Below are 16,755 nucleotides of genomic sequence, written 5' to 3'. Positions count from 1 at the left end.
CAGGGAGCTCATGTGAGTTTTCTCCGCACATTAAACATTTTTCTGAATTTTCATTGCATGTATCCTCTTGATGAGAACCCCCACATTTGCCACACCGTGCCTTATTGGAACAGTAAGTGGCTGTGTGGCCAAGCTGTTTGCAATTAAGGCAATTCATTACACGAGGGATAAAAAGGCGAACAGGGAGACGAATCTTATCGATAATGACATAGTTGGGCAGCGCAGACCCAGCGAAAGTCACTCGAAATGAGTCAGACAGTCGATAAACTTTTTTATCTCCTTCGTGTGATACTGAATGCAATTGCTTGCATTCAAGTATTTTTACGTCTTTAAGTATGGTGTCTTTGAAACGACCAACCCCATGCTTAACTAAGTCATCAACAGTCAAACTCGATTCTGTGATGACCCCATCAATTTCAATTTCCTTTGAAGGAATATACGCTCTATACTCACGCGTAAAAAGCTCGCAAGAAGCAATTGCATTGGCTTGTTTGAGACTACCAACGACAATACGTATTTTATCTTTATTGACTTTGACGATCTCTTTTACATCCGAGAATCGCGAAGTCAAATCTTTAGAAATTTGAATAATATTTAGCGCCTTTACTTTACGCCTAATAAATACAATCCATGGTCCCGTTGACGACTCTGGGTAAATTTTAATTCTAGTCGGATTTACATTTTCAGCATAAGGCTTAGGGGGAGGGTCTGTTACTCGTTCTCCCATCTCTTCATCCATTTTACCTAACAAGAAAAACTATCACAAAGAGGAATGAAAAATATACCTGTTATACCTGTAGAACACACCTCATGTGTTACGTTGTAAACTCGGTGCCCGTTGTTTGACAATGTGACACTTGCTGTCCTTCTTCGTCGCGTTGCTTCTTCAGTAGAGAAATAGTCCTACCTGCAACACTTCAAAACTCTCTCCGATTAAGCTGCTCGTCGGTATCACCACCACAAGCGCGCTCTCTCCGCTTCCACCACCTCGGTAGACAAATGTGGCTACCTGTGGCTTGCTGCGAAAATCCCACTGTCGATGCGGCACTTTTCGGTGCCACTTGTTTTCCTTATTCGTCGTACCACTTCTGCGGTAGACAAATAGAGCAAATGGGTCTACCTGTGACGCTTCCCTCTCGTCGATTAGAATTGCCCGACGACACCAATACACTATATTTTTTTTCTGTGTGTACAGGCACGATCACTGTCGATTTCTGCCACCGCGGTAGGCAAATTCGTCTACCCGCGGTTTGCTGTCAAAACACCACTTGTCGAGGATGCCGTTGACCACGCCTCCGACGTATCAACTGTCGACTCACACTTAACAAACTGGTCTCTCTCTCTCCCACAATAACGCATACAGCGTCTCGCACTCCGTCACTCTCTCGAGAACAAAACCTTCCACCTGGAGGCACAACCGTCTCGGTCGGTTGCAAAAACTGTTATGTTTTGATTCATTTGATTCATTTGATTCATTTGATTCATTTGATTCATTTGATTCATTTGATTCATTTGATTCATTTGATTCATTTGATTCATTTGATTCATTTGATTCATTTGATTCATTTGATTCATTTGATTCATTTGATTCATTTGATTCATTTGATTCATTTGATTCATTTGATTCATTTGATTCATTTGATTCATTTGATTCATTTGATTCATTTGATTCATTTGATTCATTTGATTCATTTGATTCATTTGATTCATTTGATTCATTTGATTCATTTGATTCATTTGATTCATTTGATTCATTTGATTCATTTGATTCATTTGATTCATTTGATTCATTTGATTCATTTGATTCATTTGATTCATTTGATTCATTTGATTCATTTGATTCATTTGATTCATTTGATTCATTTGATTCATTTGATTCATTTGATTCATTTGATTCATTTGATTCATTTGATTCATTTGATTCATTTGATTCATTTGATTCATTTGATTCATTTGATTCATTTGATTCATTTGATTCATTTGATTCATTTGATTCATTTGATTCATTTGCTTCATTTGCTTCATTTGCTTCATTTGATTCATTTGCTTCATTTGCTTCATTTGCTTCATTTGATTCATTTGATTCATTTGATTCATTTGATTCATTTGATTCATTTGATTCATTTGATTCATTTGATTCATTTGATTCATTTGATTCATTTGATTCATTTGATTCATTTGATTCATTTGATTCATTTGATTCATTTGATTCATTTGATTCATTTGATTCATTTGATTCATTTGATTCATTTGATTCGTGTGATTCATTTGATTCATTTGATTCGTTTGATACATTTGATTCATTTGATTCATTTGTCTCATTTGTCTCATTTGAATCATTTGTTTCATTTGATTCATTTGATTCATTTGATTCATTTGGTTCATTTGGTTCATTTGATTCATTTGATTCATTTGATTTATTTGATTCATTTGATTCATTTGATTCATTTGATTCATTTGATTCATTTGATTCATTTGATTCATTTGATTCATTTGATTCATTGGATTCATTTGAGTCATTTGATTCGTGTGATTCATTTGGTTCATTTGATTCATTTGATTCATTTGATTCATTTGATTCATTTGATTCATTTGATTCATTTGATTCATTTGATTCATTTGATTCATTTGATTCATTTGATTCATTTGATTCATTTGATTCATTTGATTCATTTGATTCATTTGATTCATTTGATTCATTTGATTCGTTTGATTCATTTGATTCATTTGATTCATTTGATTCATTTGATTCATTTGATTCATTTATCTCATTTGAATCATTTGTTTGATTTGATTCATTTGATTCACTTGATTCATTTGATTCATTTGATTCATTTGATTCATTTGATTCATTTGATTCATTTGATTCATTTATCTCATTTGAATCATTTGTTTGATTTGATTCATTTGATTCACTTGATTCATTTGATTCATTTGATTCATTTGATTCATTTGATTCATTTGATTCATTTGATTCATTTGATTCATTTGATTCATTTGATTCATTTGATTTATTTGATTCATTTGATTCATTTGATTCGTGTGATTCATTTGATTCGTTTGATTCATTTGATTCATTTGATTCATTTGATTCATTTGATTCATATGATTCATTTTATTAGTGTGATTGATTTGACTCATATCTTTAATTTTATGCATTTCATGTTCAGTTATTCGTTTTATTTCATGTTAGCATGAGTCAATTTATTCTATTAATCTTATAACTATTTCTAAATATAATCTTAATTTTAATTTAATAACCTAATCTAATTTGATTCGTGTATATTATAATTTTGATTTTCATTAATTTTTCTACTCATTTCATGAATTTAAAAACCTATTATTTCATTTTTTGCTTTACTTTTTTATTTCGTTCGTTTTGTTGATTTCTATAATTTATTCAGTTTATTCGAGATTTTATTCGTGCAAGACTAGAAACTGTTTTCATCCCACCTCTAGTTGGGTGCCTACTTCTCGTGAGTTCTGCAAACTAATCCAATAGTGAAATGTGTAAGAAATGTCTCATCTCACTGCAAGGTGGATTAAATCGGTTTTTCTTCAGTTTTCGCCTTGTGGTATTCAACTGTTCGGCGCAATGTTAAAACAGCAGGACTACGTTGCTTGAATCGTGATGTTCCTGTTCGTGTGAGTGTTTCGGGCGATTCTAGGAATTCAACAAGCACACTCTTATTATCATTATTTAGCTGTGATATGTCTCTTAGATTTGTCAACATATAGCTCGTCGAATTCAACAAATTCGAACTACAAATGTTCTTCAACATGGATTTCAGAAGTCTCCTCTTTGGTCATATTATGGTCTTCAATGAAATGTTTCTCAATCGTTTGATTTTCGACATCCATTGGTTTGGACATTTGAAATAATTTGACCAAAAAGAGAAGGCGACCTATCGTTACGAAATTTTTCACTTTTTGATTATTCTAACTCGATAAACAAATAACCGTCAAGAAAGAAAATCGAGCGGTGTCCTAAATAAGTTGATATCAATTTTTTAAGACATATTGTGGACACCATTCATTTAAGATTTTTTAGATAAAATATTACGAAGAAACCTTTTCAAACACGAAACATGCATAATACCAAATCAGACAAACTAATTAAATCGATAAAAAATATTATAATTGTACATTTAAATCCAATTTGAAAATGTATCATTTCCACTGGTTCCTTGGCTATCGTTGAAACATGAAACGTTTTCGGTGATATTTTTGAAAACTGTGGATTCTGTTTAATTTTAAACAATTAGATATGAACTAATGATATTGAAACTTAATAGACAACCCAAGGACCGTAATTGGTAGATAATCACATTCTCTCACGCGGCTGTTGCTGTTGCTGAGTTGGAATAGCTAGAACAAAATCCATAGTGAACTATTTTTGTGGCGTGTGTCTTGTCGTCTCGTGTGCGTATAGCTTAAATCAACCAACAAATTGAAAACAAGGTTTTGAGACTACCTTACATTTTCTTTAACCTTTTCTTGCCAACTTTTTCTAGCGCGTATTAAATTTCAAACCAAATTTCCGTTCAACCGTTGGGGTAAAGATACACGAAACACCTGTTTTGATCATGACAGGTGCTTCTCTAGCAGTGCTAGAAGCTGCTTAATTTTTACCTTCCTATTCTCAGTGCACATCTCCTGAAAAATTTACAGTAGTACAATGGTGTGGAAAAGGTAGTCGAAGACAGTCTAAATTGATAATATTTTTAAGAAGACAACCAAAATATATTAAAATTTAACTTTTCACCGATAATTGATAGTCTCTGGCAGCACTGCTCTAGTGAAATCCGATCGGAATAATTGCAATAACTTAAGTTCTATGAACAGTTCTTGTAACTGTTAGTGCTCAAATGAAAGATTATGGTTACAGTTATGAGCCTTACTTATTTTTGTGAGCAAATCTTGGCTAACCCAAATGTTATAGCTACTTGAAAAGGTTGTTGTTTATAAACAACAAGGGTTAAATACAGATGTTTACCTATACTGCGCAGATTTAAAAAAAATCCTGGCATCCCTGCACATTATACCGATGAAATGGCTCTGCAGTGCTTAGAAGAACTGGCATATTTTCTCCTTTCTTTTTAATAAAGCGTTCGGAAGTAACCTTAAAAGATCACGGAATTAAGTGATTTCATGTTTTAAATAATTTCGGGCCGGTCTGTGCTTTCTGTTTCCCTCCCATCTCCATTATTACTCAAAGCCCATTTAGACCGGCGACGACTGGGTGCTATCAGCCTTCTGCAGATAGTAGCAGAATGGTAGGGTGCGAACAGATCTAGTCGAGAAAACATTGCCGTAAAAATAAATAGTTGATCGGAAATTTGCTCCAATACGACTAATGTGACTAGTACCGATGATCATAGGTCAATACGTATTGAAAATTCGCCGCGTCTGTTTTTATGAACCTAATTTCTGTTAGCGGGGACAGGGTCATCAACACGGACTCACTTCCCGGATTATGCAGCGTATGCCGAAAGACCGAACACCGACGGATAGTGCGGACGCGCGTGATCGCGAAAGATAAACGTAATACGAAAGTATAGAAAACATGTCTTTATTGTATCGATAGCGTTACAGGAAGGAAGAAAAAAAGGGAAGGAAAATATTCTTCACTTGTGTCTACAGTGTTGACAACCGTCGTTGGCTGTCATTGCAATCCAGTGGCGCAGGGAAAATATCGCTCATACCTATACTACCAACACTCCTCCTCGATAACTTCACTGCGAATCTGCTGCCTAACCATTTTTGCTGATTAATCCCATCGCGGCTGAGAACTTAACCTGTTTCAAACTTCCAGCGGGCTTAGTCAACAAATCCGCTGGCATGTCTTCCGACGCACAATACTGCAAGGTAACTGTTCCTTTCTCCACAAGTTCTCGAGTGACATGCATTCGAGTGTCAATATGTTTTGACCTTCGTGACTGACGCTCGATTTCGACAAAATTTATGCAACTTATGTTGTCTTCAAACATTATTGTTGGTCCTTCCTGCTTGCAGTTCATATCTTCCAGTAGTCTGCGGATCCAAATCACCTCTTTGCACGCTTCAGATAGGGCAGTGTACTCTGCTTCCATGCTTGAAAGAGAGACACACGTTTGCTTTCGACTAGCCCAAGATATGGTAGCTCCACTCAGTTTAAAAAGGTATCCGGTGTTTGACTTCCGGTCGGTGATATCACTACTCCAGTCGGCGTCGCTAAAACCATGTAGTACCAAAGAACTCTTCCTGTCTGACTTCAACACCAACTTATAGTCATTCGTCTTCAACAGGTACCGGACTACTCTCTTGAGCTCCAACCAGTCTACTTCTGTTGGGCCACTAACGCTTCTGCTCAGAATTGACACGCTTGCAGCCACGTTAGGACGCGTGTTCACTGCCACGTACAAAAGTGCTCCAACTAGGCTGCGGTAATCTTGATTATCCGTTAACTTCTTGCTGCTTACACGATTTTTGTAGTAACCGGGATCTAGAGGTATCTTCGATCCTTTCGCATCTGCAAGACCGAATCGGCTGGCAATCTTCCGAATAAACGTTTCTTGATCCAGTGCGAAATACCCGTTGTTGTCCTTCGTTACACGAATACCTAGGAACTGTTTCACCGCTCCAAGAGACGACAACTTGATCTTCTTCAGTAGCTCTTGTTCTACATTGATGATTTCCGCTTCGTTAGTGCTCGCAATAATCATATCTACGTATATCAACAAAATAATCGCCTCTCCCTGCGACAAATTATTTGTATACAAGCAAGGATCGGACTGCGCTTGGGCGAACCCTTATATCAGACAAAATTCTGTCAATCGTATCGTGCCAGACTTTGGCCACTTGTTTCAGACCGTACAAACTGCGATGTAATTTGCAAACTAGCTTCTCATTTCCGCGGACCACAAATCCTTTGGGTTGTTGCATAAATATCACCTCTTGTAATTTTCCGTGAAAGTATGCACACTTCACGTTGACATGACGCACAATCATCCGCTTCTGTCCCTGTTAGAAGGTCTGCGTAGCGACCGGTGCAAATACCGCATCGTAATCGACGCCTTATCGTTGCGAGAAGCCTTGTGCAACTAGTCGGGCTTTAAACCGTGCATCCTCCTTTCTTTTGTATACCCATTTACAGCCAATGGGCGAACGACCCGCAGGAAACTCCACCAACGACCACGTTCTATTCTGCATTAAAGACTCGTACTCATCTTTCATGGCCGCTTGCCACAACGATCGCTCCGGACTGCTCAACGCCTCCTCGTAGCTGGTAGGATCAAGCTGTGCAATCATAGCAACGTCAACTTCGTAATCCTTCAGCCGTTTCGGAAGAACACCACGCTTGCTCCGCATCGGTCGCTGGTCACCCTCGGGACAACTGGCTTCTTCACTAGTCTCGTCACAGCCGAAGTACTCTTCTCCCGAGTCACTTAACTCCTCCTGAATCGATGATTGTCGTTCACCTATCGGCTTCTTCGGCGCAACGTCAATCAGCTGTTCTTCATTCTTCTCATCAAGATCATCGTTCATCAGCGAACCGTTCTACAGCTCAATGAACCTAGCATCTCGACTGATGATGATTCTGTCGGATGTCGGATCCAGGAACCCATAGCCCTTACGGTCGTCGCAGTAGCCTACAAACACTAACTTTTGCGCCTTGTTGTCAAGTTTCGCCCGCTTCACATCAGGAATATGTACATAAGCGACACTTCCGAAAATCCGAAAATGCTACAACGAAGGCTTTTCCCCATACCATTTTTCGTACGGAGTCGTGTCCACTGAGCGCGAGGGTAATCTATTCTGAACGTACGACGCAGTCATGATTGCCTCGCCCCAATACCTTTTTGAAAGTCCCGCGTCCAGCAACATACAGGTGGCCATCTCCTGCAGGGTACGGTTTTTCCGTTCGGCCACGCAATTCTGCTGGGGTGAGTACGCTGTCGTAAACTGAACTTGGATCCCTTCTAACTCATAAAACTCTTTCAGCTCCTGATTTGCGTACTCGCCGCCCCCATCTGAACGAATAACACATGGTGCCCTGCCGAATCAATTCTTCACGTGGGCCACGTACCGTTTAATGCACCGAGCTGCATCGGATTTCTGTCTCAATAGGCAGACTACCGTGTACCGACTGAAGTCGTCAATAAGAGTCATAAGGTAACGGCAGCCCCCCGGGGTTACGTTCACAACCGGTCCACATACGTCCGTGTGAACCAAATCTAATACCCGTTTGGCTCTACTCTTAGTTGATTTTGGGAAAGAATTTCTAGGCAGTTTACCTTGAAGGCAGTATTCACATACTAGCCTTAATCCGCAGTCCTGCACTACTAGTCCATCGCCAAGGTTTTCAGCGACAATCTGTTCCAGCAACGCCGTGTCACGATGCCCGAAACGTCGGTGCCACGTATGCTGGCAGTTCTGCAAATGCTTCTTCTCACTGCTGATTTTGGCTTCCTCTGCCTGTCGCAAGACGTACAGGTTGCCACACAAATCCGCTACTGCTGTCACCTTTCCTTCACGATCAACGATTTCACATTTCGACGCACCAAATTGCACAGCTAACCCCTTTTGTGTCAGCTTCCGAACGGAGAGTAGACCGCTGTCAAGATCGGGAATATACAAGACTTCTTTGACCAAAATTTGCTGTGCTGTACCGTCGGCGCTAAGACACTTTACATATCCTTCACCGATACCGACGGATTTTGTGGTAGATCCATCCGCCAGCACAACTTCGATCTTCACATTGTCGTTGAGTCGTTCTCGAAGAACGACCTGTCATTGGTCATGTGGCTGGAGCATCCACTATCCACATACCAACGACCTTTTCGCCGGATGCCACCAACAACGAAACACATCGGATTGTCTGTCTCAGCAATCTGCTTTGCTTTTGTTCCATCCTGCTTACCACCGCTAGCTTCTCCGTTCTTCCTCCGCTGCTGCTGTAGCAGCCTGCAATCCCGACGGAAATGTCCGAGTTTCCGACAATGGAAACAAACCTTTTCCTTCTTTTCAGGCCTCTGTTGTTTACCTCGCAATTTCATAGCCTTCTCCCCTGTGTCGCCAGATCGCTCGACACGACGCTGGTGCTCATCCAGCAGTTTCTGTTTTACCAATTCCATCGTTTGGTCAGCGTCCGGCCGGCTCTCCATCGCCGTAACCAAGCCGCTATAGGATTCCGGGAGACTTCTGTATACCATGGCCACTTTCAGCGAGTACTCAAGCTCCTGCCCCGCACACGACAATCGGTCAAAAAGTTCTCCAAAATCGAATAAGTGCTTTTCCATGTCAGCGCCATCAGTCATGTTCAGGCTACAAATTCTTCTTAAGAGAGACACTCGAAACATCATAGTCGTCTTCTCGTGGTAGGTCTTCAACTGATTCCATGCATCACGAGACGTATCGGCGTTTTTTACTAGGTTTAATTGTCCATCTTCTACAAACAGTACAATCGTTGCCAACGCTTTCTCGTCGGACTTTTGCCAGGCTACTTTTTGCTTTTCTGTAGCTTCTGCTGTCGGCGGATCACTTGACACTGTATGCCACAGCTCATCGCGGTTAAGTAACATCTCCATACGCGTTTTCCAAGTGAGATAGTTCAAATTATTGAGCCGGGGAAAAGCGGTTTCTCAGCCATTCTTTATTAACTCGTGAAACAATAATCTTCCGTGCTCAACCAACAAGCGCACTGTTTGTGGAAATTAAAATCGACCGCACACAAAATCAGTCACTTTCACGCCGTTCCAGTACCAGTTGCCGTTCGCATACACCAAAACTTCGAAACCGTGTAGCAGCGGCCGCTTTCGTATTAAGCATACGGTTCTCAGCCGAACGTGATGCCGAAAATGAAAAAATGGGAACCACGCACTAAAAAAACAATTCACAATCCACTTTCATGATCTGGGCCCATAACCTGTTAGCGGGGACAGGGTCATCAACACGGACTCACTTCCCGGATTATGCAGCGTATGCCGAAAGACCGAACACCGACGGATAGTGCGGACGCGCGTGATCGCGAAAGAGAAACGTAATACGAAAGTATAGAAAACACGTCTTTATTGTACCGATAGCGTTACAGGAAGGAAGAAAAAAAAGGAAAGGAAAATATTCTTCACTTGTGTCTACAGTGCTGACAACCGTCGTTGGCTGTCATTGCAATCCAGTGGCGCAGGGAAAATATCGCTCATACTTCTACTACCAACAATTTCAAGCTCCGTTATTGCTAACAAACACGTGCATCAGGCTAACAATCCTTTATATTTCCCTTCAGTGTTCGTTATTATCGCTCGTATACTTGTATTCCAAAAACAATCCGATATGGAAAATAAGAAATTTCCGTTATACTTTCCATAATTTATAACATCTCGCGCTATCTTTGCCTGTATAATGTGTTATCACTCGGTAGTTTTCAATCCAATAAATATATCGTAGAGAAGAAGTAACAAATTCAGTTTAAATACTGTTTCAATAAATAGTGATCCGGCCCATTACGCAGATAAGATTAGCTTACCTAGGCATTACTCCCAGGGTCGGCTGTGTGGAGTTCAAATTGCTTTTGGCTAGGGAACATACAATACTCTCGGTAGCCGGCTGCCCAGAGTTTAAAAAGAACCAAAAACCAAACAAGATCTTTTCTTTTTCGAGTCATCGTGCACTCGAAGACTAACTAAACAACTACCTATTAAAATATACTTCATAGGTCGCATGCTTGGAGCGAATCCTAGACCTGATACCCTTCCAAGAGAAGAGTCTGATGAATCGTCGTCCTTCCGTTAAGTAGGTGGAGCAGCAACACTGCCTGTCTACCTTATCCTTTATCCTTCTCCGTAAACGATGAAGATGGGGCCGGCCGGCAATGATGGCTATCATGTTGTTGAGGTTTTAATATGGGTCGGATTGGTATGAATTCCTACTTACCATTTCCTAAGCAACTCTTATTAGATAATCAGCAGTCAAACATGATGAAGTCTGTGTGCAATCCGCCAAAATCATCGTCACAACGCAACCCAAGGAATGTAATTGCTGCATCAAACCAATCAAATGCAGAGAAACTTGGCAGTGTAGGAGGCAAATACATTAACAGGGTCCAAAATATGCAGGGGTCCAAATTAGGTTGGATACCCTAGGTGATCGCTAATATTTCCCAGCCACAATTTTTTTTTGGCAGAGACCGCTCTGCTAGATTTCTGATAGTCTTGGTTTGGCAGTGCTGTAAGATTTCTGCGCGTATCCTGTCTTTGTCAGAATTCTCGCACAAACCGCGCAAAATGCTCGCAGAAACTCTGCCAGCATCAATTTTGTTTTGCTCAACTTTTTCTAACTTTCTGCTTTCCACGGTGACTGGGTTTGCTTGCAGTCCTTTCCTATACAGATGAGATTCGTTGGTTGGGCCACAGCCTATGTCCAACTAATGAATTTAATTCGCTAGTTGTACCGACTGACAAATGTCAAAAACTGGCCAGTTGTCAAAGTCAATAGGGATCTTTAATTTGGAAAAATTGTGCCAGTTTTTTATATGTGTTGATAGCAGGTGTCCTTACGAGTGCACTCATATCATTCTTAAACCTTAATTATTCTTTTCTAATTTTTAAATTTAAAAAAAAATTAAATTCAACCAACAAACTGACAGTTGTCCCACTTAATGACGTATCTGCAATTCTCGAGTACTTTTTCAAATGGACGTAAGTAACAATGAGAGATTCTCTTTGAGGTCTTTCTCTTCTGTTCATTACTCGGCCATTTCAACATTTACTACTCTACTCTTTGCATAATATTGTAGTAAAAACCGTCGGCTTTCGATATGTACTGGAAAATTAGTACAAAGTGTTGTAATGACGTCGTAATAAACGAAAGAGAAAGTAAACAAAGAGAGGCTCTCAATGTTACTTACGTCCATTTGAAAAAGTACTCGAGAATTATTCCGTTCGCCTCATTGTTAACTGGGACAACACCCCACACAGCATGATCTGCATCAGAATATGCCTTAACCCGCACACCTCTAAACATCCCTATTTGACACGAGATTTTGACGTTCACACCAGGCATCCCTGGAAGCAACTAAACTGGATTTCCAGTAAAGTTCAACCGGAAATGAACTGGAATTCTGGGTTGTTCCAGTTCGAATTCCGGCTTCAGTGACTCAACCGATTGAAGTGGTATTTCGGATGGGCCAAACGAAGAAAAAAACCGACGAGAAATTAATTCACTTTGAAAACGTGTTTAATGAAAGGTAAAGAAAAAAAAACATGGAGTGATTAACAAAATGTTGTTGACGTTTTTTAATAACGATCTTGCCAGTGGTGCTACTGAAAAGTGGGGGCAACGCAGCTCACAAGGTTGGTAGAGATGGTGAGTGCAAGGGGCTGCTCCATCAACACCCCTGCTCAGCCACTGCAGTTCACGAGTCCAATGCCGGAACGATGACGTCGAAATGCTGCCGTTAGTAAGCCTTTTGTCATCATATCCGCAGGCTGATCGGCAGATGGAAGATACTTGAGAACAATGTTGCCATTCCTTATCAAGTCCCGTAAAAAGTGAAACTTCACATCGATGTGTTTGACACGTCCAAAATCTCTAGACTTCTTGGCATTTCTCATAGCAGATTGATTATCCTCGTAAACGCAGATCGGTTCCTTACTGCTATATCCCAAATCGTACAATAGTCGGATCAACTACATCTTATGACAGGTCACAGTAAGAGCGCTTATAGTTCTGCCTCTGTCAACGAAAGAGCAACGGTTTGCTGTTTCCTGGTCAGCCAACTGACTGTGCATCCGAACACCTTGAACACACCTCCACTTACAGAACGTCTATCGGAAGCATTATTGGCCCAGTCAGCAACTGGCTGTAGAAGTTTACTGAAACTGGCTGTAGAAGTTTACTGAAGCTGCTAAGTCCGGTCTGGTGGTTAACGAAGCATATGACAAACAACCAACAAGTTCTCTAAACGGCTGCGTGGTTCGGTTCTGATCGTTCACTTTCGGTAGTTTCAAACGGTTCTCAATGGGCGTTGAACACGGTTTACAGTCCTCCATTCTGAAACGCTTCAGAACGTTCTCCAGATATTTCCGCTGACTTATTTTCATTACACCGCCAACAAAATCGTAGTCCACCTGCATCCCAAGAAAACATGTGATACCACCAATGTCAGTCATCTCAAACTTCTTGGACAGCTCTCAGTGACGTTCCAGCAATGACCACGTCGTCTACATAAAGGACCATGATCACTCTAGTCGCTCCAGATCTACGAGTATACAGACACCGATCATTAGCGCTTTGCTGGAAGCCAAGACGATCTACCACAAAACTATGAAATCGACTGTTCCACGCACGAGAAGCTTGCTTAAGGCCATACAGAGACTTTTCCAGCCGGCAAACTAGATTCTTTCCTACCTCGAACCCCTTTGGCTGTACCATAAAAATCTCCTCTGTAAGTGCGCCATTCAAAAAGGCAGTGCGAACATCCATTTGATGCACAACCATTTTATCCCGACATGCAATCGCCAAAATCGATCGTAACGTGTCCAGTTTGGCAACCGGAGAGTAGGTTTCACTATAGTCGAAGCCAAACCTTTGGCTAAAACCCCTAGCCACTAGCCGAGCTTTATAGCGATCTGGGTCTCCATTTATGCCATGTTTTAATTTAAAAACCCACTTACTTGTGATCGGTTTGCGATTTGCCGGCAGCTCAGTTAAAGTCAAAGTTTTGTGCTTATTTAGGGCTGCCATCTCATCATTTACAGCAGCTTTCCACTTCGGCAAATCCTTCCGTGCCTTCGCTTCAACCAATGTTCTCGGCAATTCTTCGACATACTCTATGGCATTAAACGCATACGCTGCGTACTCCATTTCATAGTCAGCTTGCCACGCCGGGGTTTTCCTAACACGTGGTGGTCTACCAGGGTTGCTGGATTCGATTGGATCATTCTCGCTGTCATGACACGATCCGGGTTCTGACTCTTTCCCAGAGCAGTCTTCCTCGACAAAACTCTCATAGTCCGATACAGACTCATCTCTAGATGTGTTATTCTGCTCATTTGGACCTCTGAAATCCGAATCCACCTCAACATTTTCTGGTTTTTCATCATCAGCCGCAGCAACTGAGAAAATGTCCGAAACCCGTTCATTGACATATTTTGGGAAAGCTTCACCGTGCGAAGACTCCACAAAATTTACATCACGGACGTGCATCACTTGATACTTTGTCGGATGCCATACTCGGTAACCATTATTCGCGTAACCCAGAAACAATCCTTTCCATGATTTCGCGTCTAATTTACCTCGTTGCTCTTTTGGTACATGCACAAATACGGTACAACCAAAAACTCGCAGCTTATGTACATCAGGTCTAGATCATTCCCACAGCTGATAAGGAGTCATGTCAGGATCAATTGCACTGGAGGGACTACGGTTCAAAAGATAAGCAGCAGTCTGCACCGCACAGCCCCAGAAACTTTTGCTGACACCAGAGTCCTCTAACATCGCTCGCGCTCGCTCAACTAGAGAGCGGTTCATCCGTTCGGATACACCGTTTTGCTCTGGACTATATGCCACTGTCCATTCAATTTGAATTCCGCTCTGTTTACAAAACTATTCAAACGGGCGATTTTTATATTCTCCCCCGTTATCACATCGCAAGCGCGAAATTTTCCGTTCGAATTTCGCCGATACCATCGAGGCATACTGCTGGAAGCAGTCGTACACTTCGTCTTTTGACTTAATCAAAAACACCATCACGAAGTGGCTCCAGTCGTCAATAAAGGTGACAAAGTATCTCATACCGCCTATACCAATCGGTTTTACCGGTCCGCAAACGTCCGAATGTATCAGCTCGAGCACACGCGACGATCTCGGTTCCTTACGCACTTGAAACCGGTTTCGATTCTGCTTGGCCGCAACACATGGTTCACAAACAATAACGTTTTGGTCCTTTTTGCGACCGTTCAACTTTAAACCAACACACATGTCTTCACTTATCAATTTTTCCAAGCTTCGTGCATTCAGGTGACCAAAACGTCGATGCCACAGTTCCAGATTTTCCGGCACACGCTCGAACGCTAACAACGAAGCACTTTTATTTCGATTTTAAGCAAACATGTCCAAACGGTATAGCATCCCGACGCGCGAGCCAGTTGCAATAATCTCTGAATTCCAATAGATTTGAACCGAATCACTTTCAAAGACTACCCTCATACCACCTTCATCACACCGCATCACCGAGAACAAGTTATTTCTTCTTTTCACATTCTTTCTTCTTTGTTGGACACTCTGCCAATTTGTGGCCCTCTTGCTTACAGCCAAAACATTTTATTTTTCTCTTCTTGGGCTGTTGTTTAAAGCCAGAAAAAGCTGCTTGTTCACTTTTCACTGTACACTTTCCCTTGCCCTTCCTCTTCGTTTCTTCGTCTAGAAGCCGACATTTAACGAATTCCAGAGTGAGAACATCTTCCGGCATCGTTTTAATTGCCGTGATGACCGCCGAATAAGACGACCCGAGAGTTAGAAGAAGATGACACACAACATCAAGCTCATCCAGAATCGTACCAGTTGCTCAGTATTCACGCACCAGTTTGTCGAAGCAAAGAAAGTGTTGCTGCAAGCTGCCTGTTTCATAACGGAGAGTGAGCATTTGCCGCTTCAGATGCATTCTGATCGCCAAACTGTGCCTTTCAAACACTCGGTGCAATGTATCCCATACATCTTTCGGGTGCTGTTTGTCTCGAACGTACTCTAATTGCGAATCATGAATCCGCCCCACAAGCAAGGATTTGCATTTGCGGTCCTTCTTGGCTCTTTTCTCGCGTTCTTTTGATTTCCTATTCTTAACCTCCTGGCTATCGGCCGAATCTTCCTTCAGCTCATCAACATCCGCAGCGTAGCGCTGAACGCACTCCACAAGTTCATGCTCTTCCGACAGCACGAGCATTCTGAACCTCCATGCGGAAAAATTAGAGCCGTCGAATACCGGCAGAAAAATCCGATCTTGTTTTTCCTCTTCCATCGATATCACTTCCACTTGATTACGCGACGGAACCGATAAAGCGCATCCTGGACTCAAAACCTGAAGTGGTATTTCGGATGGCCCAAACGAAGAAAAAAAAAACCTACGAGAAATTAATTCACTTTGAAAACGTGTTTAATGAAAGGTAAAGAAAAAAACATGGAGTGATTAACAAAATATTGTTGACGTTTTTTAATAACGATCTTGCCAGTGGTGCCACTGAGAAGTGGGGGCAACGCAGCTCACAAGGTTGGTAGAGATGGTGAGTGCAAGGGGCTGCTCCATCAACACCGATTCTAACTAGAATCGATTGTGTCACTGGAGCCGGAATGCGAGCTGGAACCAGCCAGAATTCCAGTTCATTTCCGGCTGAACTTTACTGGGAACCCAGGTTAGTTTCTTCCAGGAATGCCAGGTGTGAACGTCAAAATCTCGTGTCAAATTGACTTTGACAATCCAGTTTTTGACATTTGAAATGGTCAACACTCAGCGAAAACGAATTGCAATAAGTTTCAGTCCGAACACTTGCAACTCTTCTAGCTTTTGTTAGTAGACATATTTCTCCAAAATAAGAACCATCCGACAATGACGTTGCAACCTAAGGGTAATTTTGTTGCAAGTTATTTTTGAAAACTGCAATGTTCCACTAGGTTTATGGGAATGGACCTATGTGATTGTCAAATTCGTAACTACATAAGAAATGGAGTTATTGGAGATTCCAAAATAATTTGCATCATTTTTACATTACTTATAAAAGAAAA

At 41.2% G+C, this 16,755-nt stretch overlaps 1 protein-coding gene across 5 annotated transcripts in view; it reads right to left on the bottom strand.

Moving 5' to 3' along the window:
- Positions 1-16,755, bottom strand: part of LOC131678338 (putative uncharacterized protein DDB_G0282133) — a 2,723,618-nt gene that overhangs the window by 172,886 nt on the left and 2,533,977 nt on the right. The window contains exon 17 of one of the 5 annotated variants that reach the window (XM_058958408.1): positions 16,419-16,592. The exons of the other annotated variants lie outside the window; for them this stretch is intronic. Coding sequence (XP_058814391.1) covers positions 16,419-16,592 — 174 coding nt within the window. Of the gene's footprint in view, positions 1-16,418; positions 16,593-16,755 lie in introns of those variants that run through there. 5 annotated transcript variants of the gene reach the window in all.

This window comes from Topomyia yanbarensis, chromosome 2 (assembly GCF_030247195.1).
Source record: "Topomyia yanbarensis strain Yona2022 chromosome 2, ASM3024719v1, whole genome shotgun sequence".
NCBI classification, from domain to species: domain Eukaryota; kingdom Metazoa; phylum Arthropoda; class Insecta; order Diptera; family Culicidae; genus Topomyia; species Topomyia yanbarensis.
Note: the sequence above shows the minus strand (reverse complement) of the source record. Positions and strands in the feature narration are given on the sequence as shown.